This window comes from Macaca thibetana, chromosome 3 (genome assembly GCF_024542745.1).
Source record: "Macaca thibetana thibetana isolate TM-01 chromosome 3, ASM2454274v1, whole genome shotgun sequence".
Classification (NCBI taxonomy): Eukaryota; Metazoa; Chordata; class Mammalia; order Primates; family Cercopithecidae; genus Macaca; species Macaca thibetana.
This window is the reverse complement of record NC_065580.1, coordinates 164,558,513-164,579,109: the sequence shown is the minus strand read 5'-3', so window position 1 is coordinate 164,579,109 and position 20,597 is coordinate 164,558,513. Positions and strand designations below refer to the sequence as shown.

General features: G+C 49.2%; 1 protein-coding gene across 1 annotated transcript in view; it reads right to left on the bottom strand.

The window, feature by feature from the left end:
* URB1 (URB1 ribosome biogenesis homolog) overlaps nt 1–20,597 on the bottom strand; it is a 78,164-nt gene that overhangs the window by 19,220 nt on the left and 38,347 nt on the right. Inside the window, exons 19-30 of the mRNA XM_050786038.1 lie at nt 19,369–19,565; nt 17,333–17,551; nt 15,990–16,169; nt 13,660–14,515; nt 12,044–12,245; nt 11,243–11,429; nt 8,185–8,243; nt 5,763–5,956; nt 4,478–4,588; nt 3,994–4,057; nt 1,086–1,257; nt 239–341 (exon numbers count right to left, since the gene is read on the bottom strand). Of these exons, the coding sequence (XP_050641995.1) occupies nt 239–341; nt 1,086–1,257; nt 3,994–4,057; nt 4,478–4,588; nt 5,763–5,956; nt 8,185–8,243; nt 11,243–11,429; nt 12,044–12,245; nt 13,660–14,515; nt 15,990–16,169; nt 17,333–17,551; nt 19,369–19,565 (2,544 nt within the window). The remainder of the gene's footprint in view (nt 1–238; nt 342–1,085; nt 1,258–3,993; nt 4,058–4,477; nt 4,589–5,762; nt 5,957–8,184; nt 8,244–11,242; nt 11,430–12,043; nt 12,246–13,659; nt 14,516–15,989; nt 16,170–17,332; nt 17,552–19,368; nt 19,566–20,597) is intronic.

Below are 20,597 nucleotides of genomic sequence, written 5' to 3'. Positions count from 1 at the left end.
CCAGATTTTAAAATTACAATTTTTTTTTACATCACTGTATGTTCAAAATACTAACTTTGCTGAAAATCACTGGAATGAACAGATGAGAGGGTGGCTGAAGATCCCTTAAGAATTATTTCCAAGATTCAGGTCCTCATCTGGTAATTGTGGCAATAATTACCATAATCAACCTGACCTCTGAGAAGTCACGCATAGCAAACGCATAGCAAGCCCTGACCCCAGAGAAGGCTGTAGTTACCTGGCCTGGTCAGCTCACTGAAGAGCTGAAGGAGAAAGCAGGGGTCGTAGAGGCCATCAAGATCCACCCTGCTCTTGTCTTTGAATATCAGCTCCTGTGTGTCCTGAAAGAGCCAAAACCAACAAAAATGTGTGATTCAACCTCACGAAGGTAATATAGGTTGAGTATCCTTTATCTGAAACACTTGGGATCAGAAGTGTTTCAGATTTTGGGATATTTGCATACATAATGATATAGCTTGGAGATGGGAGCCAAGTCTACCAACACACAAATCATTTGGGTTTCATATGCACATAACATACATAGTCTGCAGGTAACTTTATACAAGAATTTAAGATAATTTTGTGCATGAAACAAAGTCTCTGTACACTGAGCCTCAGGAAAGCAAAGGCGTCTCTATCTCATGTTAGTGCTCAAAAAGCCTCAAATTTTGGAGCGTTTCAGATGTGGCATTTTCAGATTAGAGATTCTCAACCTGTATGGCGTAACTGTTTACCCACTATTGCCAGAGCTCAAATTATTTTGAATATTTAAGGGCATAAAACAAAGTACTTCTTTAAAAGCAGTGCCTGTACATGAAATGATAGGATCCTTGGGATGTGCTGCAAAATCATCTCCTTGGGGGCAGGGGAGCAGAGTGGTATAAACAGAACAAACGTGGCCAGTGCAGATCATTGTCGCAGCTGGGTGGTGGGCTTATGAGGGTCTGGTTTCTGTACCTTTAAATATGATAAGATTCTTACTTAATAAAATGGTAAATAACAAGAAAAACGAAGCTGAGGGTGCAGATGGAGCCCCTGCGGCTGGGGCAACGGGGTGGGTAGGGAAAGAACAGCAGCAGCCGCACCTCAGAGGGCAGCAGCCTCCGGTTCTGGGGGAAGTGCAGGATGGTCTGCATCATCCGATCCCGGTCCAGCAGGCAAAGGATGTCCCCGACGCTCGGCTGCTGCCACAATGACCTGCCCAGGCTCCGGCATGTCTTATGATGCTCCACAGCCGCTGGGCCCCACAGCAGCACCCTAGAGCCAGAAAAGGGAAAAGAGACTGGTCACAGGGCCCCCCGGGAACAGAATTCATCCTGATAACAACAACAGGCAGTTGTCAGGCCGCCAGTTCACACCAGGTGCTGTTCTGAGCATGTGACATGTTACATCACTCAATCCCATCACAGCTTATGTGAGGGTGATGCTGAGGGTGGGTGAGTGTCGGTGATGACAGAAGCTGGTGTCTACTCAGAGCTTATGATGTGCAGGCCTATTCTAAGTCCTTCACGTAGATCAATTCACTCAATCTGCCCAATGGCTCCATCAGGTGGGCACTATTATTATCTCCCATGTTCAAATGGGGCAAAGAGGTGCGGAGAGGATTAAGCAAGTTGCTCAGCTGCTCACCTGCCCAGATGGTATATTGCAGGGCTGGGATTCAAACTCAGGAAGTCTGGCTCCTGAGTCCATGCTAGACCACAGCAGCAGAATCCTGATCTCTCACTGCTCACATGTGGCCACGACTGAACCAGGTCTGCCTACACTAGCCTTTCGGCTACGCCCACCATGTGTATGCTGTGGACAACCTTCACACCACAACCTCCACCACAGCTGTGAGAGGCCACCTTACCTTCTTCCTAGAAAATGACTCTAGCCTAGCGCTTCCGCCAACTCTTCTCCTCCCTCCCCCATCCACTGCCCCGCTGCTGCCAGGCCGCTCCCCAGAGCCCAGCTGTGACGAGGACTGCTTCTCCGCTGTCTCCTGGATGGAATGGAAATGCTTCTGTCTGGTACTTCCACCCTCTACTGCCAATTCATTTGGCCTTCCCATTGCCTGCTTCCCTGCACACATCCGATGACCCCGATAAGCCGGGCTACTCACCCTTTTCCCAAATGTCCTGATTTTCCACCTCCTGCATGCTGTTTCCTCCTCCTGCTGTCCCAGGCCCCTCTGCCCACCTCACCTCAATTAAATCCCTCTGACTTGCCAAATGCCAACCCTGGCACGAATTGGTCCTGAGCACACAGAGCCTGGCTCTTGGTGCTTCTGTAAGAGCTGGTTTACATCTTGGGGCGTGAGTCAGCTGCCACTTTAAAAATGTTAAATTTCTCACAGTCTGATACCCTCAGCAGACAGGAAGACTGTATCTCATTCCTGTAGGTTTTCCTGAGAGCACCAAGCCCAGCGCCTCCAGGCACTCAAGTAACATCTATAGAGCTAAATACTTCTAAACAAAATTCTTCTAAATACAGGTTTGCTTCTGTGCGAGTAAACAACAGTCACTAATGTTAGAAAAGGAAAGAATCATCCTTTCAGGGATGCTCGCTGTTCACCTCAGTTTCTGGCAGGCAGGCAGCCCATGCGCCAGGCACACCGGCAGACTGCCCGCTACTGACCGTCGGGAGAGCCACCACGGAGCGTCCAAAGTCCCCAGCGCAGCACCCCAAGCTCAGGCCTGCTCCCTCATCTAAGGACGGGATGTTTATTTTGTTTGCGGAAATGCTCTGTGCCCTTTAGAGCCACAGAGCCAGTGAGTGACAAATCCTTGATTCACTCTTCCCTCGGGAGCTGAAACTAGACTCCCTTCACAACCAGCCCCATCTGCGACTCCCGGGGCAGCCTTGCTTGGCTCTCTCTGCTCTCTGGGTTAGAGGGTGCTCTCCTGCAGAAATGGGGAGCTGGACCAATGCTGCACTGTGATAAAACCCGCCTCCGATTTGCTCTCCCCTCTTCCTCACATAAGGAGGACTGTTCTACTCCAGAAAGGACATAACTGACATAGCACCAGGTCTGACGTCAGAAGAGCGAGGCTGGCGCAGGAGAAAGGAAGACAGTTTCTATGCAAGCCCTGGGCATTCTTAAGAGACAGAAAAAAATGTTTTCATTTCCTTTTTCTTTCTTTTTTTTGTGGTGGGGGAGGGTTCAGAGATCGCTTCTGAGCTGATACAGTTCTTATCTTTAAACAAAGTACTTTGAAGTGGAAATCATTTTCTCCTCCCTCCGAGCTCTCCTGAAGGATCTTCCTTGGCTCAGTCAGCCCACCTCCTGGCTGAACACACACACACACGTACATATGGAGCAGATGTTCCGGTGCTAGTCCCAAATGGCAAGGAGAAAAGAAGACTCTAGGGCAGCAAAGGGGATCCAAAAGTGCATTCTATCAATGGCACCTTCGATCAAGCTCCCGCTGAGGTGCGGCACTTGTAAAGGTGAGGCAGGGCCCACAGGGAAAGGTGTTACACTCAGCCCTGCAGGACCAAAGCCCAACTGACCAAGAAGCTGGGAGCCCAGGAGAGGCCGACGTGCACACACACACCTACCCACACACATGCACGCACACACAGACACAAGCACGCATGCACACACAAACAAAAATAGAGTAGATTTTATGCACGGTTAGGCCCCCTGACACTTCCCCTGAAATCCCTACGGCCTAAGTCAATCTACCTAAAGGCATGAGGAGAAAAGTTTTCAGAAAAATCAGCCAAATGAGACACCTCAGCCTAGCCGCCAGTGAGCCTGGGGCATTTCCAGATGGACAGGCACCCATCAGTCAGCTGGAGTGTCCCTGCCCAGATGCCTTATGGCATGAGGCCAAGCTTCCCCAGAGCAGCCTATGCAGAAGCCGGTGTGAGTCAGGGGAGTGCTGCCTGCCTCACTCTTTCCCTGAGAACCAAACTGGAATGAGAGAAAATCTCGAGTCTGGAGCTCGCTGTGTGGAGAGGGGGCTGAGACCTCAAGGCCTAGTCCACCTCTAGCTCAATACTCACCTGAAGTTGATGAGGCTGAGCTTGTTCCGCTCATATGCTCGAAGCAGAAGTAAAATCTTCTGATCTACAAGTCAAAGCAGGATCGGTTTAGAAAGATGAACCCCTGACACCCTCCTGCTGCTCACACCACCTGCCCTCATACCCTCCCCTGCTCAAATGGCCCGGTCCTCACATCTTCACCCTGCTCCCACCGCCTGCTCTCACTCCCTCCTCCTGCTCACATCCCCCTGGCCCTCATTCCCTATCTCTGCTCACATCCCCCTGGCCCTCATTCCCTATGTCTGCTCACACCCCCGGTCCTCATTCCCTATCTCTGCTCACATCCCCCGGCCCTCACTCCCTATGTCTGCTCACACCCCCGGTCCTCACTCCCTACCCTGCTCACACCACCCCCACCCTGGCCCTCACTCCCTCCCCGTTTACAGCCCCACCCCGGCCCTCACACCCTCCCCCTGCTCACACCACCCAGCCCTCACACCCTCACCTAGGACACTGAGAGTGGCGCCATAGGCCCCGAGAAGCACGGCAAAATGGCTGCTCTCACAGACAGAGGGGCACATCTCCACCACTGTCAACATCAGGTCCACCAGCGCTTCTGCAAGAAAACAACCCTGAAACACATGGCATGGTGGAGTAGACACCCTGAACACCAGCAGTGAAGAGAGCCTTCCAGGGAACACCGAAATGCTGGAAATCTCCCCCTCTGAATAACACTGGTGTGTGGACTGCCATCTAATCCCTTCCCCACTTATTTCTGTTATCATTATTTTCTTTTTTTGAGATGGGGTCGTGCCACGTTGCCCAGGCTGGTCTTGAACTCCTTAGCTCAAGCGATCCTCCTTGGTGTCCCAAAGTGCTGAGATTAGAGGCATGAGCCACTGCGCCCAGCCCCCCACTTATTTTTCAATTAAGACATCTCCACAATCACCTTTCTTCCTAGGCCTTTGACAAGGCTGAATTCAGCCCCTGCACACTCCCCCTCCCAAATGTTAAGCCAATACGGATTTTCAATCCAGGCATGTTCTCCCCATGACTGTGCTACCGAAGCCTCTAGTCTGTCTACTCTTGCCTGAATTGAAGGGGGCAGCCCTTTTTAGTTTTTCTACTACTCATACCAGTGATGTGGCTAATGGCCGTCTTCGACTTATTAATAGCAGTTTATTACAGTCTGGCCCTGTGGTGATTGCTAATACTTCTGGGTGTGAATTTTATGTCTAAAAGGCGTGGTTTCAAGAGGGCGGGAACCCTCGGATTATCTTCTCTGACACCCGACCTGTGAGCACTAAAATGAATGAATACTGACTGAATTAGGGATGGAGCCTAAACTTAGACTTTTGAAGTTCTTTACCACTGAACTGTCAATGGGCAAGTTCTAACCATTTTTCCTTGATAAAAGTTTCAATCTTCCTGAGCAGAAATTTCATGCAACTAATCCATTTCTCTCAGGTTAGACACCCACACTTTTTTCCACACTTGACTTCCCCTGGATCCCAGATTTTAACATGAGCCCATGATATGGCACTAAGATCTCAAACACGACTTCTGTACGCCAGTTACGGCCTTGAAAACAGGTCTGTGTTTGCTGTTTGACGACAAGTCAGGAGAGATTTCTTGACCCTAGATTTGACAGAAATAAAACGTTCCAAGACTGTCTTGGCAATGCTTCCTTAGCTCCGAGAGCCTGAGGGAGATGAGCTTCAGTGCAGCTGGTATAAGGAAATCAGGATAAAATCTGGATCTGGAATGGAAGGGTTGGGGTGAGGGGTCACCTTTTACTTGGCTGTCTGGGCTCTCCTCTCCGTCAGACTTCAGTAGAGTTGGCAGAAACAGCGAGTGCTGCATGAGCATCATGTGGACCACCGGGAGCTGGATGAGCTTCGTGCGCACGGAGCTTTCTGGGCCATACAGGAGCCGTATGGCGGTGAGGAATGTTTTTAAAAATGTGCGGTCCTGGTACCGAAATCTAGGTGGCGAGAGTCAAAGGGAAAAGAGCTTTGCTAAAGGGAAAATTTATTTTATAGAAAACAATAAAAATTCTTTTTCTCAGTATTTTATTTGTTTATTTATTTTTGAGATAGAGTCTTTAATTCATTCTGTTGCCCAGGCTGGAATATAGTGGTGCAATCTCAGCTCACTGCAGCCTTTGCCTCCCAGGTGCAAGTGATTCTCCTGCCTCAGCCTCCACAGTAGCTGGGATTAAAGGCATGCACCACCATGCCTGGTGAATTTTTGTATTTTTAGTAGAGATGGGATTTCACCAGGTTGGCCAGGTTGGGCTTGAATTCCTGACCTCAGGTGATCCGCCCACCTTGGCCTCTCAAAGTGCAGGGATTACAGGCGTGAGCCACCGCGCCCGGCCATTTTCTCAGCGTTTTATTAAGAAAATTTTCAAACAACACCAAGTTGAGAATTTTGCAGTGGATATCCTCTACCCACCATCTAGGCTCTACCATTGACATGGCACTGCATGGCTCTATCACGTCCTGTCTGTCCACTGACACAGGGAGCACTTCTGAAAACAAGGGAGGGATGCAGTTCATTTATTTTTATGACTCAAACACCAAACGAACTTCCTGCTCAGTGGAAACGCCAGGAGGCATGATAACAGCTGCGCCTGAGAAAGAGGCAACTTAGTGCCTCCCAGGTCACCTTGCCCAGCCTCCCTCCTTCCTCACTGTCCCCTATTCAGAACTTCCATCAAATGGTTCAGAAGCCTTCTATGTCCTAAATCCCTTCAAAACCCACTAAGGAAAGGAAAGCAACATGCTCTAAAAAAAGTGTTTTTCAGTCCTACACAAATAACTTTAACCTAAGACAGAAAGAAATATCATAATTCTGTGATGGTAACCTATGGTCGTCATTAACCTGGCACCCACCCTCACTTCTCTTTCTCCTCTTGTGTGAAATACTTTTCTCTGTTTCAAGTTCATAGGATGGTCAGGGAAATGAAAATAATGCATGACTATCTGATTGCCCCAAACTGAAGAGCTGGAATGTATTAAGGGTCAGGGAGGATGTGAGGGAAAAATGAACCCTAACACACACTCTGTTGGGAGTGCAAATTCACTGGCCGGGCGTGGTGGTTCATGCCTGTAATCCCAGCACTTTGGGAGGCCAAGGCAGGCGGATTATCTGAGGTCAGGAGTTCAAGGCCAGCCGGCCCAACATGGTGAAACCCCGTCTCTACTAAAAATACAAAAAATTAGCAGGGCGTGGTGGTGCGTGCCTGTGGATCCAGCTATTTGGGAGGCCGAGGCAGGAGAATCGCTCAAACCTGGGAGATGGAGATTGTCGTAAGCCGAGATCGCACCATTGTACTCCAGCCTGGGCAACAGGAGTGAAACTCTGTCTCAAAAACAAAAACAAAAAATTTGCTCAACAACTTTGGAGAGCAGTTTGAACATCTAGAACTGAAGATGCACCCACACTAAAAGCCAGTAAGTCCCCAGTCCACTCCAAGAAACTGTTGCCTCTGCACCAAGAGACATGATAGAGACTACAAGACTATAATGGGAGAGAATGAGACAGAGGAAGAGAAAAAGAGAGGGAGGGAGCGAGAGATGTGATTTAAAGGGGAGAAGAGGGAGAACAGCCTAGACGTTTGTCAGTAGAGGACTGGCTAAGTAAACTGGAATATAGATGACCGAATATTCTACTGCAATAAAAATGAATGACTTAGATCTACAAGTATCAACATGGGTAAATTAGAAACATGTCAGTGAACAAAAGGATGTATAAAGAATGATACATTAGTGTAAAATGTTAAACACGCTAAATAATATTGTTTAACAACATACTAACACTCAGTGTATGAACATACAAAAGAAGATATTGACAAGACAAAGCAGAACCTCGGAAGACTATTGACCTTTGGTTAGAGAGGGATGAGAAAGGAACAGGACAAACACAGAAGACTGTCAGTATTTAGTAAATGTGGGCACTACTATTATTCTCTGCACATTTCTGCATTTCTTTAAATAGTTCTTTTTAAAAGACCGCTTCTCTCATCATCAGAAGCACCCTGTGTCAAGAGGCAAATCATTTAACTTCTTCAGCTTCTATCTCTAAAAATGAGGTGACATCTGCTCCACCACCTGGATTATGCTAATGACAAGCTATAAAAGAGGCTTCGCATGATGAACGACATTCACACCTTTACTGAAGGGCTCTAAGAAAATAAAATCAACTTACTTGAGTCCTGTCTTCACGAATTTCTGCCAATCACCAGGATCAACTTCATTAAGTGCATGCTATGAATAAAATAAGTAAGAAATACACATGAAACATCTCAATCTACAAAATACTAAAAGATCCCGGCTGCAGAGCCTTCAGAAAGGGCATCTGCCTCCATGGCCTGATTCCTCCTCTGTAAAACCCATGATCAAAGGGTTGAAAAGAGGAACGCCGGTGTCCCCTCCTGCTCCGACCCTTGTGATTTGACCCAGCACCTCCTCTGTTCCGGACTCTTTGTACAACACTTTTTTTTTTTTTTTTTTTAAATAGAATAGGCATACAAATTGATTAATGTGCGTGGGGAAAAATCACTGAGCAGTTACTCTTGTTTGCACAATTCTTGATAAGCATGTGACAGCTCAAACTTGCAGGGGCAGAGAGCAGAACCGAGATTAATCTTAAAATAAAAACTAAAATGCAGAATATGAAATTACACTTAGAGCCATTCAGTAAACACAAAACACAGTCATCCAAACAATCCACAAGAGCATGCAGGTTTTGGGTTTTTTTTTTTAACTTAAAAAAATTGTTTGGTTATTTCTGCTAGTAGCTCTGACATTTTATCAGCATAATTGTGTTTATCAAATAGTCAAAGGAAATTTCCTGAGTAGTCCTATTTTTTTCCTTTGTCTATCATTTCAAATAGCACTAATAGATTTGTAATTAGCCTTTTATTAAACAGCCAATGAAAACCACTAGTGTGACATCTCTACCCAGCCTCCAGGACACAGGGTTGGGTGACATGAAGAGGTCTGTGGAACTGGAGGATCAATGTGGCTCCAGAGAGACCAGCTAAAGGCCGTGTGTGTGCAGGCTGCTGCCTCCCACCAGGCTGGCTGTGCAGTGGAGGCCACAGTTCCAGAAATCACAAGGAGATACAAGGAGATCCTGGACCCATCAGCTGAGGCCTATCTCATACTCGTTACTTTTATTTATTTATTTTTTTAAAAATAGATTGGGTCTTGCTAGGTTGCCAAGGCTGGAGTGCAATCCCACTACTGATCAGCACAGGAGTTTTGACCTGTTGTTTCCAACCTAAGCCAGTTCACTTCTCCTTAGGCAACCTGGTGGTCTCCTGCTCCAGAAGGTCACCAAACTGATGCCAAACTTAGTGTGGAAACCCAATGGGTATAGCCCAGAAGCTATGGGCTCAAGCGATCATCCTGCCTCAGCCTCCAGAGCAGCTGGAACTACAGGCGCGTGCCACCATGCCTGTCTTATCACATTTTTAAATACATGTTCTCTTTCCCCCAGCATTTCCTACAGCTGGACATAATTGGCCAAGTATGCAAAAATGGACCACGCAAAGATGTTTATCACAGCATTTTCTATCATAATAAAAAAACCGGAAAACCACCTACAGGTCCAGTATTATACAGCTGCATGATACATGATGGTACATCTACCCATCTACCACTCACCAACAAAGTCACAGCAGGTCCACAGTCACCAGGTGGGAAAAAAAAAATCTCTAAATATGGTACTATGTTAAAAACAAACAAAAGACCAGGCTACACACAGCATGCATAATATCCCAATAATATATAAAATTATACATAATTTTATCACATACACGCAGATATATAACAAGGTCTCTAGAGGGAAATTCACCAAACTTATAATGAGATGGACTCTGGGTAGTGGGAGTTTTTTTTTTCCTTCTTCTGTATTTTTTGCAGTGTTAATACTTGCAATGAGTATGTCTTTTAGCCTTATGATCACAAAAACCAGTAATGCCAAACTGCATGCGTGGTAGAGGAGGGTGGATATCATACAGTGGAATTCTACTCAGCAACAAAAAGTAAGAAACTACTCATTCCCACTACATGGATGAATCTGGAAAGCATCACTGAACTGAAAGAAGTGAAATGCACCACAGCTGACACACTGTATGATTACACTGCACAGTTCCAAGTCTACAAAGGTCTCAAACAGGCAAAACAACCTCAGGGTGACAGAAATCAAAAGAGTGGTTGCTTTGGAGGGAAGCGGATTTTGAGAAGATGCACAAGAAACTTTCTGGGAGATGAAAATCTTGGATAGGAATGTAGGGTACACAGATATATGAAGTACACATATTTCTGGATACTTCAAAATATGTAAACTTACCTCAATTAAAAGAAAAGGCAGGAAAGGAGGGAGGCAATCCCCTAAAAGAGCCCAGTCTGTCATTCCATCAACAAGCCACCCACAGGGTGGAGAGGAATAATGGCCAAATATTTCGAAATTTTGTGAAAACTATAAACCTACAGAACATAAAGCTCACTGAACCCAAGGTACAAGAAACTTGAATAAAACTATCCAGAGGTATATCATTATCAAACTGCTTTAAACCATGCCAAAAAAAAAAAATCCTAAAATCAGTCAGAGAAAAAAGACACAACACAGAGAAACAAAGGCAAGAAAGGCAGATTTCTTACTAGAAGCAAAGCAGGCCAGAAGACAGAAAAGCAACAAGTTTGAAATACTTAAATGAGGAAAAAACTATTAACCTAGAGTGAAACTATTAACCCAGTGAAACTTCCCAGCTTGTTTTATGAGGCCAGCGTTACCTAATCCTTAAAACCAAAGACACTGCAGGAAAATAAAATTACAAACATCCCTCATGCACACAGATGCAAAAATTCTTAACAAAATATTAGCAAATCATACAATATATAAAAATAAAACATCAAAATCAAGCAGGCTTATCCCAGGAATGCAAGGTTGGTTTAACATTCAAAAATTTGTTAATGTAATTCATCTTATTAGTAGACTAATCAAAAAACAAGACATTATACAACATCTCTAGATGGAAAAAAGGATTTGACAAAATTCAACATCCATTCCTGATAAAAGATGGTTCACCAATTCTGGGGTTATCTGGTATCTGCCACTCTGCCACAGACACAGCCCCTCTCATTTCCTACAGGGCCATATTCATGCCATCTGGCTTGAAATGCATCTATAGCTTGGTTTATCCAGCATACTCTTTCCCACAGAAATTTAATCTGGATCTCTAAGAAAAGACACTTACCAACAACGCGTTTAATCTAAGCAGCATTTGCTTCTCCTGATCCTGAGTATTGTCATCATCTTTCTGGCCACCATTGAAAGACACGATCAGCCACTTCACACAGGACTCCAAAAGGGTCCTTCTCCAGGCACATAGCTCTTCTGCTGACCCTTCCAGAGCTGCTGAAATGGAGTCAGCCACGATCCACCTGCAGCAGGGGATGAGAGTCAGAGACAGAGAGGAGGCCTAAATCCTTCTGACTTTACATATAATCCAGCATCACAAAGAGCCATATGGGATAGATGCTGAGTCCTGCTCCCCACACTACCCACTCACAGGAATCACAGGCTTCCCTAGACTCTTACTCAAATGCCAAAGATATACCAGAATTTTTACAAGCAAGGGAAATACTATTAGTACACTAGGAAAAGGATACGTATATCCAGACTTTGTCTAAATTAGGGTTTCTCAACCTCAGTGCTACTGACATTATGGGACAGATAACTCTACCCTTTAGAAGCCAGAAGCAACACCCCCTCATCCTAGTTGTGACAATAAAAGATGTCAGACATTGTCAATTGTCCCCTGGGAAAAAATCACCCCCAGCTGAGATCCACGGCTCTCAGGGAATCCAACTCAACCATCCACTTATGGAGATGTACAAGCTCCAGGCAGGATGCCTGGAAGTCAAGTTCTCGTAGGAACTGCCTGATCAGCACAACAGTAATGCAGCAGTTTTTCAATGACTTACTCCATGAATTTAAAAAAGAGAAAAGTGAAGCCGAGAGGAGAACATCCTGCGACCAATCTGAGCCTTCATACCTCTTGTGACTGCTTGGGGTGTGAAGCAAGCTGGGCAGGCGGTCCATGAGGACACTGAGATCCTTGGCTCGTGCAAACGGGACCAGCTGTGCCAGGGTCTCCTGGTATGGCCCAGGCGCTGGGGGACTGTCAGTGCTAAGAAGCCTGTTCTGTAGCTGCCTCCACAGGGTTTTCCTCAAGACAGGAATGACAGCAGAGGACACTAGGGCAGAGATACCAAGGAGAAGTCATCACACTCAACGGTGGGCTGGAGCCAGCTTGGACCAGCTCATAGGAACTGGCTGCTGTATTTTAGGTATCCTGTGACCCTGGCAATGCCACACTGATGGCTTGAAATTGGCCATGGCAGGAGTACTGACACCATGGAAACTGGCACACCTGTCTCCTTCAAGGGTCCTCTCCTATCTCATCAGTCAACACTCTTGCTGGACACTCTTCAACCCAGGGGGCCCTGGCCATAGCCGCTATTTCTAAGCTCATGATAAGACCATGAGTGCCAAGGTTCTCAGTTCACATGGGATTCATTCTTCAAAGCCAGGTAACAGGGAGAGTAGCTGTTACGGTTTGGATGTCTGTCGCCTCCAAATCTCATGATGAAACGTGATCCCCAGTGTTGGAGGTGGGGTCTAATGGGAGGTGTTTGGGTCATGGAGGCAGGTCCCTCATGAATGGCTTGGTGCAGTCCTTGTGGTAGAGTGAATGAGCTCTGGCTCACGCTATTAGTTCCCAGAGTGCCAGGTGTTAAAAAGAGCCTGCCACCTCCTGTGCCTCTTGCCTCCCCTCTGGCCATGTGATCTCTGCAGAGCTGGCTCCGCTTTTTCTTCTACCATGAGTGGAAGCAGCCTGAGGCCCTCACAAGACGCAGATGCTAGCTCCATGCTTCCTGGACAGCCTGCAGAAGCATGGGCCAAATAACCCTCTTTTCTTTATGAATTATTCAGCCTCAGGTATTCCGTTATATCACTGTTAAATGGACTAAGTGCCCAAGGACAGGTATGTCAAGCACCACTGACTAGAACCCTAGTTGCAGGGCGCTGTCTTACTTTTTAAAACCTCTGCCATCAGTGATATGGAGTTACACGAAACAGAGGCAAAGTGGTGAGTAAAAATCATCCATACATTCGACAAAAGGGAATTATATTAAATTTGGGGTAATCAAAAAGTGCCTCAGCTCTGAAACCCAGTGAGTGGAGACAGAAGAGAGAGTTGAACCCAGGCTGCCTCGACTCAACATCAACTCACCAACATCTCCCCAGAGGGCGGGGAACCCTGGGACATGGGATGGATTGGTGCCCAAGGACTCCTTCAATGTAACAGGACAGTCCTAAATAGCCCCAGCTACTGCACCCAACTCCGCCAGATTCATGTAGGGGAACTCAGACCTGATGGGGCACAAGGGGCTGTGCCTCAGGCCACGAAGTACGGAGACTGAAGGGAGACAGGGTACTGGGGAGAATTACTCCATCTTTCTCCATCTTCAGAGTTGTGCTGGACACTGGAAACTAACCCACATCCCAGAAACTGAATTTCTAGGGTTTAAAAATGGCCATGCAGTTCACCTTCTTAGCCCGAGCAACTTAAGACTCCCAGCTGCCCAAAGCTAGCCTTTCCCTTACCTCCTGCTGGGCGTGTGAAGTGGCTCCGCATCCTGCACTGGAGGTACACATGGATGAGGGGGAGGAAGTCATCCAGGTCCCCCTGGAGGCCGAGCCCTGGGCCAGCCTGCAGGCACCACTGCTCGAACCACAGCAGGTGGGTGCAGCTCTCCTGCAGGAGCAGGGCAGCGATGCTGAGGGCCGCCTGCGTGCGCCGGGCCAGGCAGTAGTCAAGCAGATCAGCCCCGACCGCGGGGACCAGCACAGGCTCTCTCTGCAGAGTGTGGAGGAGCACTGTGTCCAGCTCGTCCACTGCCAGCGCGGGCAGCAGAGCCCCCAGGCCTCTCACAGACTCGGAGGACCACAGGAGCCCACCACTCTGCAGCTGATCCTGGGGGCTGCAGGTCAGCAGCTGCACCAGGGTCTTCCCAAGAGCATTCAGGTGTCTTTCTTTCCCGGGGCATTTCGTGGGTTGCTGGGTCACCAGGTGGGTCTCAGGCAGGCTCAGCAGGGCCAGCGTGACCTCACGGAGCTGGGCACCCTCCATGTATGGATGCAGCTCCTGCAGGGCCTCCAGCTGCAGCGGTGTCTTTGGTGGCGATGTGGCCGGGCCCTCCCTCCTGCTCTGAAGTTCCTTCAGCACGCTCTGGGTGATGGCCTCTAAGTACCTGGCCAGAAGGCCCAGCTGCCCAATGTTCCGGAGGATCGGGGCACTCGCCGCCAGCAGCTGGAGGAGCCCTGCACTGAAGTGGGCGGCCAGGAGCTTCACAAGGACAGGGCTGAGCGAGTGCGGCGGGAGGGCCTGCTGCTCCAGGGCCAGGAACCAGCCCTCCAGGGTGGGGTGCCTGAGGACGGCCACGAGCACCTCCTCCAGCGTCTGAAAGGCAGTGACGAGGCACAGACGTCACACGAGGCCCAGGGCTAAGAGGGGACAGCCGCTGCCACACAAGTATTCACTGTTGTTAGCAGGACAGAGAGCAGAGGCCCCTTCTCTAACCCATTCCATCCTCAAGCCCGCATTTCCATGCCCCCTCAGGGTGCCCACGGCATCCTAGCCAAGCCCAGCCAGCGCAGTCATCCAGTTGTACCACAATCGCCTGAGGCACTCCATCTGCCCTGGCAGCACTGGACTGTGACCTGGCTGGTGCCCCACCCACATTTTCGAGCACGTGTCTGAAGAACCCAGCCTGGGTGAATTTCCAGCATGGGAAAAGGGCTCTCGACGGTCACTCAGTGTGGGGGGCGGGCCGTGCAGAAACCCCACCATGTGAGTAAGAGTAATCAGCTGCTGGCTTCTCCTCAGTGGTCTTGCCCTCCTAAATAAATCTGGTTGAGGGACAGGGGTGTCTACTTACAGCTGGGGTGATGTCAGTTTAGATGAGACCATGTGTCTGGGAAAAGTGGGTTGGGATTAAACCACCGTGTGTCTACGATCCTGAATTGAAAGTAATCCTGTCTCCACTGTCAGGAGGAGACTGGGCCTCGAGTGACCCCACAAACTCCCAAACTAGTTCTGACCTGGCCAATTGAGTAAACACTGAGCAGAACGCAGGTGAGCACCCTTGCTGGATTAGAGAACAATTTCATTCAATTGTTCCGCATAGCCCTCCTGAACTGATTCCTCACCAGCGACACTCCACCAGTTCCCAGAGACAGAAAGAAATTTTCTTCCCTTATTTATTCTCAGGGAAGGAAAGAGGAGCCTATCACAGTCTCCACTCAAGCTTTACCAGTTAAAAACAGCAAAGCACGATCACATACTGAGAATGCTTTGCCTCACGCTGACTGGCTAACAGGTGGTCCCTCCCAAGCAAATACCTCCCAGAAAGACAACTCGGAACTCAAAGGAAAAAAGTGTATATTTCAATTAGATTGTGAAACAAGGAACGTATCTGCCTCCTGAACCTGGGAACACAGGTTACATGGCAAACTGTGAGAGAAACAGTCATCCTGGCCCCAATTAAACAGTCTGCTCCCCAAGACCCCCAACAGGACAGGAAGGCTGCTGCTTCTCAGAGCGGTCTGTTTCCTGTGAAGAGCAGTACCCGCTGCCCACCTTTCACTCAACACAAGCTGCAGCTATTCACACTGTTTCTCAGCAGGCTCCTCACACAGCGTGAGAGAGCCGTCTGCAGGGAGGGTGACGGTGCACAGAAAAGCAACTGGAAACAGAAATGCCCAAATTAAATCGCACACTGGGCGGGTGCTAGGAAGTTTCTATGATCTCTGCTGTAGTTTCTGCATTTCCCGACTTTCCCACAATGGACCCATGTTTGTTTTTAACCAGAAGTGAAGAGAAAGCCATTACCCATGACTCTGAGAACAGGCTAACAGGCGACCTGTGGGAGTACCTGATCATTGGCCAACTCCAGTGAGGCCACAGACTCCACGTCCAGGAAGAGGCCGGCTTCGGCCCGGGCGGCCTCACATCTCTGCTGGTTCTGGGCATCCAGCTGCTCACAGTGGACAACCAGGCGCCTGAGGAGATCCAGGAAGAGCTGCAGGAGGGGCGGGCCCACGCTTCTGCCCAGCTGTGAGAACAAGAGCACGAGCCTCAGCAGGGAAAAGAAGGGCTCACAGCCACCAGGCAGTGACTTCCAGGGCCCGTGTTTTCACAACAGGAGACTCGGGAGGCAGGCTGAGATGGCAACTCCTCCCAGAGTGTGTGTGACACCCGTCAATGCAATGCCATTTCTCAAATAAGAGATGTGTCTTCCTAAGCCCTGGTGAAACACAAAGGTGTCCCTAAGCTGAAAGGGACAGGCCCACCTCAAAACTTAAAAATCCCTTGAACCACATCAGGAACAGAAATTCATCAGCCAGCTACTACACAAATAAACTTAAGAGGGAGGGCTGGGTCAGGCACGGTGGCTCACACCTGTAATCCCAGCACTTCGGGAGGCTGAGGCAGGCAGATCACCTGAGGTCAGGAGTTCAGGACCAGCCCCGCCAACATGGCAAAACCCCGTCTCTACTAAAAATACAAAAATTAGCCGGGCATGGTGGTGCGTGCCTGTTATCCCAGCTACTAGGGAGGCTTAGGGAGGAGAATAGCTTGAACCTGGGAGGCAGAGGTTGCAGTGAGCCAAGATCCTGCCATTGCATGCCATCCTGGGCAACAAGAGCTAAACTCCGTCTCAGGAAAAAAAAAAAAAAAGAAAGAGGGAGGGCCGGGTGCAGTGGCTCATGCCTGCAATCCCAGCACTGTGGGAGGTTGAGGCAGGCAGATCACTTTGAACCCAGGAGTTTGAGACCAGCCTGACCAACACGGCGAGAACGCATCTCTTCAAAAAACACAAAAATTAGCTGGGAATGGTGGTGCATGCCTATAGTCCCAGCTGATTGAAAGGCTGAGAGGTCGAGGCTGTAGTGAGCTATGACACGCCACTGCACTCCAGGCTTGGTGACAAAAAAACAAAGGCGCGGCAGGGCCGCCAACGCAGTCTACCGTAGGAAGGGCTCTGTCTTGACCAGAGCTGCCCTGAAAACAAAGTCAGGCTGACCTGACTCCCGTCTGCAGCTGCTGAGGGACATGAAGAGTTTGCAGCTGAGGTCTGGACAGAACAGCACTTAAACTGCCTCTGCAGTGAGTTCCAGGGAGCAAGAGTGTGCTGAGCTGTGGGCCCGACTCAGAGAAGGCTGAGCTCTCTGGTGGCAGAGCTCTGGGGCGTGCGGAGGATGGGGCAACGCTAACCTGGCCGAAGTTCTCCATGGTGCTCCGCAGGTAGAGCAGCACCTGCTTGGCCGCGCGCAGGACCTGCTGCATGGGGAGGCGTGGCATGCTGGCCTGCAGCTGCGCCTGGATGTGCTTGTCCCGAAGTGCCTGGCTCTCATAGGCTGCCTGCAGCAGGGCTGTGAAGGAGGAGGCCGAGGGAAGGGCAGGGGGCGAGGGGCTACCCTGTGCCTCCAGCAGCTGAGGGAGACAGCAAAAGGCCGGGGAAGAGAAAGACACATCACCATCGATGAAAACAGTCATAGGCATGGGTAACATACAACAAACGGACATTTCACAAAGAAGCACGTGCTGGGATAGGACTAACAAATACGGGATCGCGTGGCATTTTACTTCAGTAGAGTAAGTTCTGGTCATGTCATGCATACTTTCCTAGAGCATTTCCGCTGACCACATGTAAAGGCCCAAATCATGCTGGATCTACACCCCTTGGAGAATAAGGCAGGAGCCTGTCCCACAGGTAGGAGCCACATGTGACAGAGGCCGGATGTGAATCACAAGAATCACTAGAAAGGGGGAAATCAGCCTACAGAGGAGCCCGCTCTGCAAGTGGCCTTTGGAAGACCTTCCCCAGGAGCTGCGGGTTGAATATGTTGTTAGAAGGACAGAAGATGGGCAGAACACAGAAATTTCTGGAGCCCTTCTGCCTCAAACTGAAGTTATTCACTTCTTCTAACGTAACTACCAAGCTGCCTCCTTTATTCACTCAATGTGGCTTATGTTGTATAACTCCATTTGACTTCCTTAGGCTAATAAAACCCAAGGCTGTAACATGCCCTGAAACTTGGTGGTTGCCAGTGTTCCCCAGGCCTGCAGCAGCACCAGAATACATGAGAAATGCAGATTCTCAGGCCCCACCCAGACCTGCCAGGTCACTGTGCGGCTGGAGTCCAGCAGTCAAGTTTGAATAGGCCCTCTGGGGAATTCTGACACACCCTGGAGGGTGAGAACCACTGCTGAGTCTTATTCCACAGAAGGTGGACACCCACTCCGAGCATCCACGAGGGGCAGGACAGAACCTCTCCGAGCATCCACGAGGGGCAGGACGGAACCTCTAATACCTTCACATAAGCTGCTGTCTGGCTATCACTATGGCCTACGTGTGGAGGAAGGTGGCAACAATGTTGTGGGCGAGGCCTCTGGAGCCGGAATGCTTGGGCCGAATCCTGACTCCGCCACCGACTGGTGTTGGAACCGCTCTGTGCCTCAGTTTCCCTATGTGCATAAAGGACGGCGAGAGTCCTGGCCTACTTCTCAGAGTTGAGGTGAGGATTAAACGGCCAAAAATACATGTAGTACACTTAGTACAGGGCTGGGTATGCCTCCAAAAAACACCCAGAAAACATGCGATCGTTGTTGGCTATTGCTACCAATATCACAAGACAAGGAGGGTCTAAGCTGTCTGCTTTTTCGAACACAGCTAAAATGAAATGAATCCACAAAAATGCCTACCACAAACGTCGTGCCCCGCACAGCACTGTAAATACTCTGCATTGGAGCCAGAATCCCACCAAGAGAATGTAGTCCCCAGCAAAAGAAAATACACTTTTTCCTTTTCTTCCCCAGCTTCAGCAGAAGAGACCCTGCTGGAGGCCTTGAGGGGCCACGTGTGACAGCTGAGCACAATCTGTCTAGGGCCATGCTAAGGTCCACAGAGGACAGCCAGGAGACAAGCACACACAGATAACAAGGTAAGGAAAAAAAGGAAAAGGCAACACTCCTGCCCCAGGCTGAACGAGGAACTAACCTATTATCATTATCAGGGAGCCAGTGGGAAATTTACTTTGGCTGCATCACTGAGTCTTGTGTGTTCAGTTATGTTAGCTGAGCACCAGGGATACCACTTAGCTTCCCCTCTTATGCAGGGCACTTTAGGGTAAGAAATTTCACCCTGCAGGCTGTCTGGCTATCCAACTGCACAGCTGTGGCCCAACCAGCTGTGACCCCGGGAAGAGCCCTGCACGGAAGCAGTGACCACAGCTGTGGCTGCAGCTCACCCAGGCCTCTCTGGCTTGCTCTGGGATCCAGAGGCTGTAGTATCTGTTAAACCGTGAGAGCTGGTGGCAGCAAGGCACTGGGCATGGAGGCTCAAGCTTGTCATACGCCTGGAGCAGGAGACACAGAGCCAGGGGGTCCCTCTGGGTGTGGAGGAGGTCAGTCAGCACCGCCGTCAGATACGTCACAACGTTTTCCGCTGCAAAGGAACGAGATGCATGTGGGAAGAGGCTGGCTGGGCCCACCCTTCCATGACCTACCAACACCACCTTCTTCCACATACACGCAAGACCCTGAGACATTCATGCAACTCCACCAGGGGACACATAACCACAGGGAAGGAGGTGCTACTACTAGAGACTGTAGTAGGCTCTGTTTTTTTTAAACATATAGAGCAAAGTCAGACATTCACTCCCTTTTGCCTGGCCTCTTACATGCCTGGGTCTTCACTCACTGGGAAAGAGGCCCAGGAGTGAAGACCCAGGCATGTAAGAGGCCAGGCAAAACCCACCTGGGACCAGGACTTGCTAGGTGCTCAGCAATCCGTTTACTCTGCCTCGGCACACAAGCCTCTCTTGTGTGTAGGCTGGGACCACATGCCTGGTGAGTCACTTCCAGGCCATAACACCCCTTGCTTGACTATCCACCCTCACTTCCCTTTCCATGGTGATCTTGGAAGCCACAAATTGAGATGGCATAGCTACAAAATGGGAGCAGCCTGAATCCCTGTCCAACTTCCTGGAGGACAGCCAACCAGAAGAGCCACCCGGCCTGTACTAGACCACAGCAAGGTCTAGAAACAGACTCTTATTTACTAAAACTACTGACAAGTCAGGGCTTATTTGTTACTGCAGCAAAGCCTGAGTTCTCCCGACCAATCACACTACTATAATCTGTGAGCACTTCCTTGGGTCTAAGTTGCCTGTAAAATCCAACAAGTATGAAGGATTCATCCTTCGCATCAACGTATCAGGAATAAATGTTGACAAAAAAACACCACTGTTACAGAGGCTGTCTGGGCAGCCAGGCAAACACATTATTTCAGACTCATGCTCAAATGACCAATTTCCCAAAAGCCTAGCCAGCCCCAAGATCCCCACCCCTGTGCTCCTAGCTCTGCTGGCTGGGTAGCTCTCACCCTGGGGATTCTGACCTCTTGTTGCCCCGGATTCTCAGCAACTGATCCCACAGCCCCTGGAATCCCACCTCCCACCCCGCACAGACCAGCCGG